We start from the raw sequence: 16,844 nt of genomic DNA on the forward strand, positions 1-16,844 counted from the left end.
AGGAGCAAGGCAGGCTTTCCCTGGGAGGGGAAGGAGGTGAGACTGAGGGGCGTGGCCTAAGGCCAAGTGGGCGGGAGAGGCGGCCCGGGAAGCCCAGGGGGAGGGGCCGGGGGCGGAGGCGGGATGCTCGCCCCTGGAAGCAGCTGCGGAGCGAGAGGGAGGGGGAGGAGGCGGCTGCGGTGGCCGTTGGGCAGCAGCAGGAGGAGGAGGAAGGGGAGGAGCAGGAGGAGGTGGGGGGAGGCGACTGAGGCTGCCTGTCCTGGCGCCTGGCGCCCTAGGGCCAAGCCCACCACCTGGGACCAGGAGTGCGGGAGTCTGAGACCATGGAGCACATCACTCTGCCCAAGGTAAGGCGCGCCCCTGAACTCGGACCACGCGAGGCTCGGGGCCACTTCCGGGCTTGGGGGTACCCCCATCCCGGCCTTTGGGGGCGCAGAGCCCCCCTCCTGAGGAGTCTTCCCCCAGGTCCCCCTGCTTCTCACTTAAGCCCCCTCTCCCAAACCACTTTCCCACCTCCCCCAAACACACCCTCGGGGCTTCCCTTTGGATAGTGTGCGGGTCTCCCCGCCACGCCTTGGGACTCCGGTGAACTTCCTCCACTGGGTCCTGTCCCATCCCATCCCGTCCTGTCCTGTTCTCATCCTGGGCTCACCTAGGCAGTGTGGTGTAGTGGGAGGGGTGCTGCCTGATTTGAGTCCAGATCCCAGCCACCCCTTAGATGGATGGCCGCTGGACTATGCCCTTCCCTTTTCTGGGCCTGAGCTTCCCCCTCCGTAAAATGAGGGGTTTAGACTTGACCCCCCCAAACCCCTTGTCTTCCAGTTCGAGACTTGTAATATCCGCGTACGGAGAAAACTCCATCCAATGAAGAAACTCCCACCGCCAAAGTAGATGGACAACTCTCCTGCAACTTTTGTGTAGTCTTGGAGAGTTTTGTTAGAAAAGAAAAAAACAGGCGAGACCTGTGATTTCATTGGTAGAGGGAACTCCCAGTGAGGGAAATCTCTCTACCAGTGCAGATCTGCAACTGCTTTACAACCATGAGTCTTAGAGGGCCCATAGTTGTGGGAGAGGCAGAGTTGAGTGATTCAATGATTAGAGGGGGACTCTACATTTTGCTACTATCTTCCCACTCTGATATTCTGCGAAAAAATCACCACCACCACCCCACCCCACCCCCCCATGTGAGGGATACAACTTGTTGAGGATGCCTTGCAGCAGCCAACAGCCACCTCTAGTTAATAATGGCTGACAATTTTTATCAAAGGATCAGAGACTCAGTTTCCTTTTCTGTTAAATGAGGAAGTTTAACTACATGGCTTCTAAGATTCCCCCCAGCTTTAAATAGGTGATATCACCTAATAAAGAGAGAGAAGTATAGGCATCAGTGTGACTTGCTGGAATGACTGTGAAAGGCTCTGAGAGGGTTTACCTAATTTGAGAAGAAAAGGGGGGTAGTTTTATATATGAAAAACACATACTCATCAGGAAATCTTGGCGCCAGAGGAGTGGAAACATGGTGAAACATTGGAGTGAACATTAGCAGACATAGAAATAAAAGCAAAGTCATCACAAAATACAAAAATACAAAAGAACACATGGGCAGAATGAGGAAGGAGAAAGGACTTTGGAAGGCAGATCAAAAGCCCAGCATGGAGGCATGAAGGAGTAATGGTTAAAACCCTGCTGGAACTCTGGAAAACCAAAGCAGCTACTTCATTGTAGGCTTGCTTTATTGATAATTTGATCCTTCAGAAGGTGGAGTAATCATCAAGGGGGGTGTGATTTACTGAAATAGAACTGAGGAGAACCTTGGGGGAAAGGAACCAATCTTAGAATTTGTGAAAGAGAAAGAAGAAAACTGGGCAGAGTCTGACATGTACCCTAGCCTTGGGGAAAGCACATTTCAGAAGGCTCATGAAAGGGTTAGGTGAGGAGTGGGGAACCTGTGGCCTTGAGGCTTTTTGACTGAGTCCAAGTTTGACAGAACAAATCATTTTATTAAGGGAATTTGTTCTGTGAAGTTTGGATTCAGTCAAAGGGCCCCACTTGAGGACCTAGAGGGCCACGTGTGGCCTTGAGGCCACAGGTTCCTGACCCTTGGGCTAGACAGTATTGAGGCACTGAGGTACCCCATTAACTAGAACTCCCAGCCTAGAGTCAGGAAGACCTGAGTTCAAATTCGATCTCAGATACTTACTAATTGTAAGACCATGGGCAGGTCAGTTAACCTCTGTTTGCCTCAGTTTCCTTATCTGTAAAAAGGGGATAATAATAGCATTCACCTTGCAGGAATTTTGTGAGGATCGAATGAGATAATGATTGTAAAGTGCTTAGCACTATATGAAGTTAGCTATTATCATTATTATCTGTCTACATCCTAAAATCCCATAGTCTGTAAGAGTCTCAAGAGTTAGATTCTGAAGATAGAGACTAATACGAATAGAGGGAATTCATTGACCAAAGTAGTTTTTTTAAAAATTAATTTATTGCTCTCTTCTGTCTTTACATCACCTACATTTTCCATTGTATCTCTTCACCTCCTAGAGAGCTATCCCTTTTAATAAAGGATAAAAAAAGAGGAAGAAAAAAAAGTTTAGCAAGACTGCCATTGAGCGAGATTGACATTATATGAAGCATTGCCCAACTATGGTCCCCCCACATTTTCAAAGAATCAGAAGGAGGCATCTTCTCGTCTCTTGTTTCTAGGGCCAACTGGAAGATGAAAGCAAGAATGGTTTAAAAATGAATATGGAAGCATGATCTAGGCCTGGAAGAACAGAGTTAGGAACACAAAAGCTTCAAGTAAACTGAGGCTGGTGATAACCAACTTGGGCTTTTTCTAGCACTTTATGAAGAAGGTGATGAATGCAAGGATTGTCATCCTGATTTTCCAGCGCTTGCTGAGAAAGGTCACAGAGGATGGTGTTAGGTGGGAACAAAACTGACTGGTGATGTTCCACAGATGGCATGAAAGTAGTTATTTAGTGCTTGCTCTGTGATCAGCTCTAGATATACAAATAGAAAAGGAGATTGGTCTGTGCCTCTAAGGGGCTTACATTCTAATAGGGGCAGACAAGAGGAGAGATGGCATTGCAGTCCATCTCCTTTCCAGGTGCTCTCTGCAGCTCAAGTAGCCCAGCACTTAATTCTCTTCCTGCCTTAGAATTATAATTCAACAAACATTTATTATGCTCCTATTGTGTGCAAAGGCATTGTGCTTAGCCTTGTTACTATAGTCTCTGTAAAGGCAAAAAAAGACTAGTTTCTCTCAAGTAATTATTACTGTGATTGAGGTAAATGGAGGGATCTTAGGGATCATCTGGTCCAACACTCTTATCTTACAGATGAGAAAACAAAGGAAAATGATGGGACTTATCCAAGGCCACAGTGTTAGTAAGTGGCAGAACTAGGCATGGAATCTTGGTCTTTGGACACTAGATGCTGTACCTATCTGTAAAATGGGGATAATAATAGCCCTTCACTCCAGGGGTTTTGTGAGGATCGAATGAGATAATGATTGTAAAGTTACCTACCAACCATTAATGAGGTACTTGCCCTTGACATCAACTCCTCAAGACAGCCCAATATTTTCAACTTGCCTTTTCCTAGCTTCAATTAAACAAAAAAAATGTATTAAAGTGAGGTCTTCTGGGCCAGGAGTCATTTTTTGAATGTTTTTTTAACAAACTTCTTGGCATCACTGCTCTGTCCCAGTAAAGTTTACTCCCCCAAAATATTCCCCTCCTAAGTGGCATTTGAAAGCGTCTTCCTGGCTAGGCCTGCTTTGCTGTCCCACCGCAGCCCCTAGAGTGCTAAAAAAGAAACGGTTAGGCCAGGGGTGGGGAACCTATGGCCTCGAGGCCATATGTGGCCCTCCAGGTCCTCAAGTGTGGCCCTTTGACCGAATCCCAACTTCACAGAACAAATCCCATAAGGGTTTTTTCTGTGAAGTTGGAATTCGGTCAAAGGGTTGCACCTGAGGACCTAGAAGGCCACATGTGGCCTCAAGGCCGCAGGTTCCCTATACCTTTAGGTCATATTAGAAATGACTAAATACATTTAGCAGAAAAGATGGTATTTCAATATATGGCATCTCCAAATGACAGGAGGAAATAGGGTAGATACCCCCCTCATCCTTCAATTCCTATTTCTCTGACCTCCTTTTTTCCTGACCCCCTCCTTCATTGGAGCTGACTTGCAGGCTTTGTCTGGCCCCTCTTTCTTGTTCTTGCCTTATTGCTTTCTAGCTCAGGCTGTTTGTACTCACCTGCCTGGCAGGTTTGATGAAATATAGCCATCGGAGCAACATGAACACTGCTGCTTCTAATTTAGAGCTCTGTCCCATTCACCTTCCTATCCGTTGGGCATATCCCTTCCCCAGTGTGGATTCAGGGCCTCTGATCCCCCTTCTTTGAGATAATGTGGTCAAGAAAGCAAGACCAATAACTTCTCCTAAACTAAGTCAGTGCTCCATTTCACACAGGGGTCTGAGTTGGGGGATTTGGGGTTAATGCTCAGAGAAACTTTAAATGATCACATACAAGGACTGATTTTACTTTGGGCTGTATTGCCTGTATCTGTTTTCTGCTTAGAAAAATTATTTTTAAGTTAAAAAAAAGATGAAAATGAGGTTAGCCCTTGTGTGGATGGATTTTCAGAAACTTAGGACTATGAAAAATCTGGTAAGCGTGCCTTTTCTCGTAAGAAGGCATGCTCCCATCGAGTTCCCCATTCGCAAGAGGTTTATGTTGAAAAGCTTAAAGAGGGGCTCTGCAGTACCAGGAGAACATGGTCATTGGAAAGGCAAGGGCCTGTAACAGAGGGTGCTGTTCTTTGCCTTTTTTTGTGAATTTCAAGTCCCCAAACACTTTGGCTCTGGATGCATCATTCTGACTCTGACTTGAGGAGAGACTTGTCTGATTTTGTTAATCCTGGGAGGCTTCAGACACAAAGATCTCTTAGATTATAGGACTTGAGGCTGGAAGGGCCTTAAAGTTCACCTAGTCAGAACACCTCATTTTACCAGTGAAGAAACTGAGGTCCAGAGGGGAGAAGTTATTTTGCCCTCAGTCACCCAGATAGTAAGTAACAGAGCTTGGATTTAAACCCAGGTCCTATGACTGTGCTGCTTCCACTGTACCTTGTTACCTGATCTAACAAATGCACTCAACAGCTAATAGTGGCATATACCAGGACTCTATTTCCTATGTGTTTTTATTGAATCTTTTTCAGAATAATAGAATAACAGAATTTCAGACTTGGAAGAGGCATAGGTGTCAGTCTAATTCAACTCATACTAGAACCCCCACCCCATACAAGAGTTTTTAATCTGAGGTCCACTGTGGCTAGGCTTCAGGGGACTCATGAACTTGTATGGAAAAAAAAATAATTACCTCGTTATCTTTACTATCCTTTGGATTCCTTTATAATCCTAGTGTTTTATATTATACATTTGAAAGTGTGGTTCTGAGAATGGGTCCATAGGCTTCCTCAGCTTGCCTACTCACATGGGGGAAGGAGGTCCAAGACACACAAAAAGTTCCTAATCTCTGCTCTATGACCCAACCAAGAAGTATCATCCAGTCTCTGCTGGACCACCATAGAACAAGAATTCACTGCCTCCATATTGGCTCAGAATACTTCCCCAGTTTTCACTTTCCTTCTCTCCCAACTCCCCAATGTTGTTGAAGTTTTGTGCTTCCTTTCTCATTCTTTTGAAGGAGAGACTTTGATGAGAAAACAGAAAAAGGTCTTTTGAAAATGTGAAAAAAGAAAGGACAGGATTTGGAGTCTTAGACCCAGTACTTGAATTCTATGACCATCTGAGTGACTTTAGTCAAGTCATTTCACCACTCTGTGCCTCAGTTTCCCTCAAGTCCAAATGTAGGAGCTGGACTCAGATGACCTTTAAACCCTCTTTTTCCAGTAATATTTATGATGAATGATGATATCGGGCAGTGATAGTATGGGGCATGTCTGGTGCATGTTCTTAGGCTGGTAAGCCCTTCTGGAGCCACGTGTTCCTCTTTTAAAAAAAAATCGTAGATTTGAGCTATTGCCAATACTTGTGGCAAATCAGGGTAGTAAATGGATTAAGAAACTCGGAAGTGCACCTCATTTCCTTTCTTCCGGGAAGGGAAATAGACAACACCATGTTTTATGGGCCACAGCGTCTCTAAGAGCAGAATTCTTGTGTCACAACATCCGGTGTGGTCGTGGCCAAGGGTGAAGTGTGGAAGAAGGGCATTGACCAAGCAGCCATCTAAGCTACTTTGCCAGGGCAACTGCTTCAGAAACAGGCTGATCCCCTCTTCCTGTAGGCAGAAAATATAATTTTATACTCTGATTCTCGGCTCCTTCTTAGATTGGGTGAGCAGGCACCATGCCATGCTGTCTTGTATTTCTGCCAGTGCACAGCACAGTTCTCTGCACACTCTGGGGCTGAGAAATGGCTGTTGAAGTTTGGGGTTTTCACTGTCTTTCCTTCCTTCCCTGCTGTGTGTCTCAGCTCTTGCTCGGGCTTCCTCCATCCCTTAAACAAGCATTCTTGAATCACACTCCACCCCAGCCCCTTCTCTCTAGTGCCTGCGCCCTTCATTGCTCCTTGGCTCTTTCTGGCAGGCAGTCCTAGACACCCACCCCCCCCTGACCCATCCATACACACACTGGTTGAAAGTGCAGACCCAAAGAGTGGTTTTGGAATGCCTCACTGATCAGGCTATTTAACATTTTTACAAAAGATGTGGATGAAAGGATCCTTATCAAAGGATCTTGACGCATTAGGACATTAGGCCACATATAAGGGGAAATTTAATAGGAATAAATGTAAAATCTAAAAAAAAATCAGCTTCATAAGCATAAGATGGTAGAGATATGCTTCTGCAGTAGCTCATCTGAAGAAGATCACGGGGCCTTAGTAGGCCATACTCTCAGTGTAATATGGCATTCAAGAACACCAATGTGATCTTAGACTGCTGTCCAGGCCTAGGGAGGTGCTAGTCCTGCTGTCCTCTGCCTTAATCACATCTATTTGTAACTAGAATACAGTGTTTACTTCTGGATATCTCATTTTAGAAAGGATGTTGGTAAAACTGGAGAAAGTCAAGAGAGCTACCAGGATAATGAAAGAAATGTTTAATTCTCATATTTCACTCACAGGTAGCAAGTTGGAATTTAATCTTTTTTTCTTTCTTTTTTTTAAATAGGTTGAAAATGTCCTGTTATTGAATCGTTATGTAAACAAGAAACCAGCTAACGGGACACTTTACCTTACTGCAACCCATCTGATATATGTAGATGCTTCTGCCGAGGTCCGGAAGGAAATCTGGGTCTGTGTTCCTGATAAGAAATAAGAAAGTATAACAAGGACTTGTACATGAAGGCCTCTCATTTGGCATGTGGGAGTTTCCCAGAGCACCCGTATTTAGTAATGAATTTATTTCCTAAATTATATAGACCAGGGGTGAGGAACCTGTGCCTTGAGGCCACATGTAGCCTTCTAAGTCCTCAGGTGTAGCCTTTTGACTGAGTCCAAGTTTTGCAGAACATACTTTTATTAAGGGGATTTATTCTGTGAAGTTTGGATTCGGTCAAAGGGCTGCACTTGAGGACCTAGAGGGCCATGGGGTATTTGTTCAGTGAAATTTGGATTCAGTCAAAGGGCCGAGCCTGAGGATCTAGAGGGCCACATGTGGTCTCAAAATCACAGGTTCCTACCCCTGATATAGACCCTTTTCTCCAAAGAACACTGTTCAAATGAACCATTTATAGTGAGAGACGTAGGCTGCTGCAGTGACCAGCATTATATTGTTCTAATTCAACAGATGTTTCTTAAGCACCTACTATGTGCTAGGCCCTGTGTGCTAGCTTCTCACATTTCAAAGGGTGCTGTATTTTGTCATAGGCAAGCCTTGTTTATTTTTACAAATACTATACTTATCACGCTGTGTACACTAGGTAAATAAAATTTATAGCAAAAAATATTATTTGTAAATTTTCTCTTTTCTGTAATAGCATAACCTCCAAAATCTCCTGCTGTGCTGGTGTCCTGCCATATACCCTTTGCAAACCATTGCACTCGATGATCTCTGAGGCTTATTCTAATTGTAATGTTCTCTTCCCTAGTGGTTCTTCAATAATTTTTTTTCATAGAAACATAGGATTTAGGTCTGGAAGGGAACTGAGAGGTCATATGATACAATGCTCATATTTACTACATAAAACCCAGAGGGGAAATTGACTTGCTATTAAGAGACAGAGCTGGGATTCATACCTGGGTCCTCTGACTCCAGATCTCTTGCCTACTGCACCACGTTGTCCCCTAATGTTTCCAGGGATTTCCTCTTCAGTTGCATTTCCAATCCAGCACTTTATTGTTCCTTCTGGCCATCTTGCCCAGGAGGTAGGAGAGGAAGGTAGTGCAGAGACCCTTTATTCCTGGCCAAGGAAGCTTCTTTGCCTTCTGAGTAGAATTGTTGTTCAGTCATGTCTGACTTTTAATGACTGTGTAGACCATACTGTCCATTTGCCATTTCTTGGCAAAGATACTGGAGTGCTTGGCCATTTCCTTCTGCAGTGGATTAAGGCAAACACAGGTTAAGTGACTTGCCCAAGGTCACACACTAGTAGAATTATCTAGGGCCTTTCCCACCATCCCCTGCAGGACAGGATAGGTTGCTGCTTGCTCCCTGGTTTATCAGGCTGACCTAGACTTAGGAAATACAATACTTGTTTTTGTAGATGGTTTTGTTTTCTACCTGACCTTGGCTCCCCAACCTTAGCCCAGCCCCTGATACAGTTTTTTTTTTGGTCAGGACCTATCCATGTTGGGAGCTCCCCGTGAGGAGACTAATAGAGATGAAAATCCCTAAAAAGAAAGTCTGTAAGGATTTACAGGGAACTTCTGGTGAGCAAACTCTCTTAATGCAGAATAACATGTGCTCCACCACTTAGAAAGAGCTGCCCAGGCCACTGAGAGATGACCCTTCCAAGACACGCTCGTAGCAGGCCTGGGACCCCCTGGGACCTCTCAGGTCCACCACCCCAGGTTGCCTTGCTTGCATTGCCAGTATATTTTTGTGTGTGGCTCATCAAAGCTCTTTAGTATTCTAAGCAGTGAGAGAAAAGGAGCAAATTAGATAAGACTGGATGAGTGAGTGGTTACACTTCAGCAATGAAAGATTTCCATATTTGTTTTCTTTCCCCATCCACCCTGCCCCCAAAGTCTTCATATACTCTCAAGACTTCTAAGTGAAAGATTTTTGTGAGAGACAACTCTTTGGGGAAGAATTTGAAAAAAGGAATGAGACAAATGAAATTGGCAATATTATTCCAGACCTCTAGGAAGGAAGCACCACAAAACTGTAAGGGGACAGATTGGGCTGAGTGAAAGGAAAGTGACGCAGCCTATGGTAACACAAAATGAAGTGCAGAGACAGAACATCAAAGGGAAAAATCCTCCCCCAATTTCCTCTGTACTTTGCTAGCTTCAAGGGGAAGCTGAAATAACAATGCCATTTGGACAGAATTTCTTCTCTCTCCCCCTTCTGTTTTGTTTTCTTTTTTCTCAGGCAGCTTTAGCATGGGAGGAAGTTCAAAGATAAGGCCCACTTCTTCCTAGTTCTTATTTTTGCCTTAGGTCTACCATTAGAAGAACTGATTTTACCTTTTTAGAATGACTCTAGGCAAAAGTTAACTAACCAATGGAAGCGACCCTAGAATTAAATTGAATGTTGGAATACTTAAATGGAGCCATGATTTCTCATGACTACAGGCGTTCCTCGCACCCTACCCAGTGCCATCCATTCTGGTGGGTGCCATTCTATCCAGCTTCCAACAGATAATGCTTAGCGGCAAATAACAATTCCATTCCCACGGTGATTCCGTGGAGTCTCCCCACGCAATGCTCTAGGATCCTTTCTTTTGTTCTTTTAATGCTCAGCATTAAGTAGTGATTCCATTCATGTGGCATTTTCCTATTTTAGAATACTTCCCCCAATAGTCCTGTGAAATAGGAAGTGCAAGTATTATATATGTATATATTATATCATGTCATATGTTATAGTAATATCCTTATTTATAGATAAGGAAACTGAAGTTTGGAGAGATGAAATAATTCAGGATCCTGAAGCTAGAATGGACTTTAAAAGGCCATCTAGGCCAAACCCCCTTCATTTTACAGGTGAAAAAATTGAGTCCTAGGGAAATAAAGTGATTTGCCCAGGTCACACATAAGTAGTAAGGGTAGAATTGGAACCTGGATGTCTCCAAATCCAGTGCTCTTCCTACCATGTCTTACTGCCATGGTCATAGAACTAGTAAGTTTCCTCATCTGAAACCTGAGGGAGTTAGAGGAAATGATCTCTAAAGGAACCTTTCAGATCTAAAGCCAGCAATCCCAACTTGGTAGAGTCAGGACTTGATCCCAGGTCATCTTATTACAAGTCCATTGCCCTTTCCAGCTCTTGGCCCTCAGTAGCTTTTGTTTTGGGGGCAGATTGTGGACTCATTGTGTGACACTCAGAATGGCCTTCCAGAGGTCCTTTTTATTTTATTTATTTCCTTTGTTTAATATGCTTAGGTGATCCATCTGATTCATTACAACTTATCCTAAGATGAAGAGCTATTGTCAGAATGACATCTTTCTTTGCTCACCTACCTATGTGGAAGTACAATGGTTTCCTTTTCGTAAAGGGTGCTTCTGGCCACTTAAGCCATTCTGTTCTGAGAGTCAGTGTCAGGCAATTCGACTTCACCATTGAGGACAATTGCTACTTAAAGACTGATTCATATTTCATCTTTTGCAGATTCTGCACCACCACATTGCTGCTGTGGAGAAGTTAGCCCTTACTTCCATGGGGCATCCTCTGATCTTGCGTTGCAAAAACTTTCGGATGGCACACTTTGTCTTTGGGTCGGAATGGGAATGTCATGAAGTGCATGCCTCACTGCTCAAGCTCTCCCAGCCAGGTAGTTAGGCTTTGTGATGTTTTGTGAATAATAGACAAGCTTGGAGATGAGGAGCTGGGCATGGAAATTATGACCAACTGGTAGTTGCCTTTCTATGAACCTCACCAAAATATTGGCCTTTCTTTATACACTAAAAAAAAGTTTCTTCTTGGTTTATGAAGCCTGTATCAGAAGATAAAGGTGCTCTTCAGTACAGAAATACAGGCTGATTGCTTCTTCCAAGTTTGGGTGTCGTGAGTAACATTTTTGGGGTCCAGACTTATGATTTTAAGAGTATAGAGGCACTCCTGAAATGGAGATTCCCTCCAATGATGTTGGTCAGCAACTAGCTGTAACCTAAAAGCATGTTTATCTTCCTGGTTTGTCTAGGTGACTTTGGTTCTCTGAAAATTTGGTATTTGTTTTTATTGATGTGTGACCTGTGATTTCAGCCCCTGAAATAGGAAATGCCTTCTACCATGGTATTTCAGCAATTTCTAGTCGTGGACAGTTGCCAAAGACATTGAAAGGTTAAGTGCCTTCCCCGTGGTCATGCCACCAGAGGCAAAAGTTGGACCCAAGTCTTTCTGACTCCAAGACCCTTGTTCTGTCCATTATGACCATGCTGCCTCTTCCCAAGAAATGTAACAGGTTTAAAAATAAAAAGTCCACTGTAACATTCAGACGTTGTCTCTATATCCAAAGGCAAATTGTATGTAGAATATTTTTTTTCCTGGAGCTGTATGGGCGTACCAAAAGTGACTTTAGGAAGAGGCAGTTTAGTGCAGTGGTCAGGCCAAATTAACCTCTTTTCCATTTTTGATGGGTTTATTAGATTAAATTGGAGAAGGCTGTAGAAGTCTTATACAAGGTTTCAGCAAAGCACTTGACAAAGTTGCCCTCTATCCTCACTGAGAAGATGGAGATATGTAGGTTGTGAGTTAGATGATAATGCAGCTGGGAGCATTTGGAATTGGTTGAATGACCTGACCCAAAAAGTGGTCATCATTGTCAACTTGGAGGGAGGTAACCAGTGGAATATGCCAAAGATTTCCTCCTGGTCTTTTGCTCTATAGTATTTTCGTCAATGACTTGAATTGGAAAAGATCGGAATATATGACAATGAGATGATAGAAGCCCCCAAAACGGGATCTTACGTTATCTTAAGAGGAGCACAGGGTTTAGAGCAGGGCTGGGGAACCTGCAGCCTCGAGGCCACATGTGGAGTTTGGATTCAGGCAAAGGGCTGCTCTTGAGGACCTAGAGGGCCACATGTAGCCTTGAGGCTTCAGGTTCCCCACCCCTGGTCTAGAGGAAGGGAGGCAATTGTTACACTGTAATTTGCCCTGGTCAGGCTACGTCCAGTGTTGTGTTCGATTCTACTTTCCCACATTGTAGAAGGGACTTTGACAAACTGGAAGGTACCTAGATAGTGATGGAAGAATACATCATTCCATATGATAGCTGGTTGAAGGACCTGAGGGTGCTTAAACTGGAGAAAAGAAGATGTAGAGGGAATATGATAGCTATTTTCCAAGTATTATGAATGGAGGAAAGGAAATCGTTTTGTTGTGCTTGGATCCAAAATGTAGAAATAGAAGCAGTTTATAATTACACAGAGGCAGACTTTGGCTTAATGACAAACTTTCTAACAAGCTGAATGAGCTGCCTTGGAATGTGTGATTGTTTCTGCTTTCTTTATGTAGTCAGAGATACTGAGGAGGGGGTATCTGAGCATGAACCATTTGGATTAGATGGCTTGTGAGGACCCTTCCAACTCCAAGATTCTGGGATTAGTGGAAGAAGACCAGGATTTGCATTCAGATGCTTTCGATGTGAATCCCAATTTTTTTTAAGTATGCTTCAATCTGTATTCAGACACCATCAGTTCTTTCTCTGAGGATGGATAGTATTTTTCATCCTTCAGAGTTGTCTTGGATCATTGCATTGCTGAGAATAGCTAAGTCATTCACAGCTGGTCATCCTACAATATTGTTGTTAATTTGTACACAGTATGATTCACTTTGCATTAGCCCATGCAAGCCTTCCTAGGTTTTTCTGAGAGCATCCAGCTCATCATTTCTTATAGTACAAGAGTATTCCATCATAATCACATACCACAACTTGTTCAGCCATTCCCCAATTGATGGGCATCCCCTCAATTTCTAATTCTTTGCCCCCAGAAAAGAGGTGCTATAAATATTTTTGTACATATTTTCCCTTTTCCCTTTTGTTTTTTATCTCTTTTGAAATACATACCTAGTAGTGGTATTGCTGGATCAAAGGGTATGCGTGGTTTTATAGCCCTTTGGGCGTAGTTCCAAAATGCTCTACAGAATGGCTGAATCAGTTCACAACTCCACCAATGGTGCATTAATGTCTCATTTTTCCCACATCCCCTCCAACATTGTCATTTACCATTTTTGTCCTATTAGACAATGTGAATCCCAGTTCTGGTGCTTACTATCTGTGTGACCTTAAGCAAGTCACTTCTCTGTCGGCCTCATTTTCCTAATCTGTTAAACGGTAAAAGTGATCTCTGAGGTCCCTTCTAGTCCTACATCTGTAGTCTGTGATCCCTACCTGTGTGACATTGGGAAAGTCCCTTAACCTTTATGGGTCTCGGTTTCTTCTTTTGTAAAATCAGGTCAGATTAGGTAATCTCTAAAGCCTACTTTCAACACTAAATCCAAGAGAACTAATCCTTTACTTGGTTTGTGGATGACTTTCCTTAAGTCTCCCTGATAACTGCATCATTTTCGTTACTGTCTCTCTTCCCCAGTGAGACCAGAAGAACTTTATGCATTTTCTTATAACCCCAAATCTTCAAAAGATGACAGAGAAATTGGATGGAAAATGATTGACTTAAAATCAGACTACAAGCGCATGGGAGTCCCAAACGACTACTGGCAAATAACAGATGCAAACAAAAACTATGAGGTAATCGTGAAAGTGTTGCTCAAAACATTTGTTTATACATAAATCCATTTCCTCTTTCTTTGGACCGTAGGCCTAGTAATGGTAGAACTGGGTCAAAGAGTCTGCACACTTGAGCATGAATCTGCTTGTTTCAACTCTTGTTTCTAGTGGACTTTGTTTACTATAGTAGGCTTCCTTGTGTGTGGATTCCAGTGTGTGTATACAGATATGTGTGAGTGTACATGTGTGTTCTTCTGCCTCAAATTCTGGTCATTCTGGGGGTATGTTTTGTTGTTGTGTAGTCTCACTGTGTGTCCTTTCTGAAAAATAATAGCACTATTTGGAAAAAAAATTTATAACCTGTGTGACTTTGGACAAGTTCTTTCCCCTCTGTGGGCCTCAGTTTCCCCATCTGTAAAATTGAAGGAATTAGAGTATATGGTCTCTAGAGTTCTTTCCATTTCTAAATCCAATGACCCTATGAATGATAGCTGCGAGGCCTGCTACTATCAAATAAATATTATAAGAATTTAGTTGATTTTCATAATTCTCACTTTTAGGTCTGTAGCACATACCCTCCTGAAATAGTCATTCCAAAAGAGGCTAGCAAGGCGATAGTCATGGGATGTGCCAAGTTCCGAAGTCGAGGACGTATTCCTGTGCTTTCCTACTTCTACAAAGAGAACAATGTAAGTTGAACATACTTCCTTCACATACTCTCACTTTTAAATTATTTTCTTTCCTCTTTACTGACTTTACCTTGGGTGGGTGGGGCAGGGAGTGGGATGCATGAATTGAGAGATGAAATGAGCATTCTTGGTCATCTCATTCATTCCCACTGTCACAGATATGCAGTTGATTCCCAAATTTATATCTCCAGCTCTGTTTCTCCGCTGACCTCCAGTCCTACATTTCCAAATTGCAGCAGGGTGTAGTAGAAGTGACACTAGATCAGAAATTAGAGAGCCTGGGTACAAATCCTGCCTCTGTGACTTGCTATTTGTGTGACTTTGGGCAAATTATTTAATCTCTGGGACTCAGTTTTGCCATCTGTAAAATAAGAGGTTTGGATGAGGTAATCTCGAAGGTCTCTTTCAGCTCTGAGCCCTTTGGTCCTATGAACTTTATATAAGATTTAGCATTGAATATGACCTCAGACTACATCCAGAGAAAGAACTGTGGAGTGTGAATGCAGATTGAGGCAAACTATTTGCTCTCTTTTTTCCCCTCATTTTTTTGGTTTTGTTTCTTCTCTCTCATGATTCATTCCACTGGTCATAATTCTTCTTTGCAACTTGACTATTGTGTAAATAAGTTTAATGCAAAGGTTTATGTAGAATCTATATCGGACTGCATGCCATTTTGGGTGGGGGGGGGGAAGGGGGAGGAGAGGGAAGGAAAGAAAATTTGAAACTTAAGAACATGTAAAACTAAGTGTTGTAAACTAAAAATGAAAAATGTAATTAAAAAAATAAAATAAAATTCAAAAAAAAAGAAAATGACTTTAGAGATTATCTTGTCCAAGATTGTCTCATTTTACAGGTGAGGAAACTGAGACCCAGAGGGGTTAAATGACTTGCACCATTTGCCTGCCAGATAGTCCTTTTAGTCCTTAGATTCAGCTTGCATAAAACCCAAGATCATTGTCTCTTCTCCTTCCAGACTTCCTGTTTCCATTGCTGCCTCCTTCACCTTCATGCTTGGCATCTCTGTATTACCTTTGACTCTTCCCTCTCCATCCATAGCCAATCAATTAACCAAGTCATGGTGATTCTACCTCCAAGTGAACAGCATTTTTCGTTCTGGTCCTTTGGAGTTGTCTCAGATCATTGTCTTGGTCAGAGTAACTAAGGATTTCAAAATTGATCATCCTTATAATATTACTGTTGCTGTGCACAATGTTCTCCTAGTTTTATGTACTGTGGTATCCTTCTAGAGTTTGGGGATTTTCCACATCATAGATTTCCCCTGGGGTTTTTTGTATAATTTGTAGAGTTGTTGGTGGGAATGCATTCAACTCATCTTTGCTATGAGCCTGCTCCCCTGGAAAGTGGTATTTTATTGGGGAGCCTTCTAGTTTATTCCTATTATGGATAATGTTTATTCTTGGTCTTAGATAAATGCTAGAAAGGTTCTATTTATTCCTATGATTTCTAGTGTTTCAAATAGGAATTAATGTTCTGTTTTGTAAAAAAAAAACTTTTTCTGCATCTATTGAGATAATCATAAGATTTTTTTGTTGGTTTTATTATTGATATGGTTAATTATACTTACAGGTTTTCTAATATTGAACCAGTTCTGAATTTCTGGTATAAATCCCACCTGGTCACAATGTATGTTTGTAATACATTTTTGTAGTCTCCTTGCCAGTATTTTATTTACAATTTTACATTAATATTCATTAGTGAAATTGGTCGATAATTTTTTTCTCTGTTTTTTTTTTCTCCTTGCTTTAGGCACCAAAATCTGTAATTGTGTCATAGAAGGAATTTGATACTACTCCACTGATTTTCCCAAGTAGTTTATATAGTATTAGAATTAATTGTTTTGTAAATGTTTGGTAAATTCACTCGTAAATTATCTGGTCTTGGGGATTTTTCCTTTAGGGAGCTCATTTATGACTTGTTCAATTTCTTTTTCTAAGATAGAGTTATTTAAGTATTCTACTTTCTCTTCTGTTAACCTGGGCAATTTATCTTTCTGCAAATATTCATCCATTTCACCTAGACTGTAGATTTTATTGGCATATAATTGGGCAAAATAGCTTCTAATAATTGATTTTATTTCATCTTCATTCATAGCATATTAACCTTTTTCATTTTTGATGCTGGCAGTTTGGTTTTCTTCTTTCTTTTTTAAATCAAATTAACCAGCAGTTTACCTCTCTTGTTTCTTTTTTAAAACCAACTCCTAGTTTTATTTATTAGTTTAATGAATTTTTTACTTTCAATTTTATTAATCTCTCCTTTGATTTT

The 16,844-nt window shown here is 42.1% G+C and overlaps 1 protein-coding gene across 1 annotated transcript in view; it reads left to right on the forward strand.

Annotated features, from left to right (window-relative positions):
* The first annotated feature begins 242 nt into the window (after positions 1-242).
* The window catches only part of MTMR8 (myotubularin related protein 8), a 42,368-nt gene continuing 25,766 nt past the window's right edge, over positions 243-16,844 (forward strand). Inside the window, exons 1-5 of the mRNA XM_036740375.1 lie at positions 243-347; positions 7,209-7,331; positions 10,809-10,971; positions 13,733-13,890; positions 14,430-14,558. Coding sequence (XP_036596270.1) covers positions 324-347; positions 7,209-7,331; positions 10,809-10,971; positions 13,733-13,890; positions 14,430-14,558 — 597 coding nt within the window. The 5' untranslated portion in view covers positions 243-323. The remainder of the gene's footprint in view (positions 348-7,208; positions 7,332-10,808; positions 10,972-13,732; positions 13,891-14,429; positions 14,559-16,844) is intronic.

Source organism: Trichosurus vulpecula, assembly GCF_011100635.1.
Source record: "Trichosurus vulpecula isolate mTriVul1 chromosome X unlocalized genomic scaffold, mTriVul1.pri SUPER_X_unloc_1, whole genome shotgun sequence".
Classification (NCBI taxonomy): Eukaryota; Metazoa; Chordata; class Mammalia; order Diprotodontia; family Phalangeridae; genus Trichosurus; species Trichosurus vulpecula.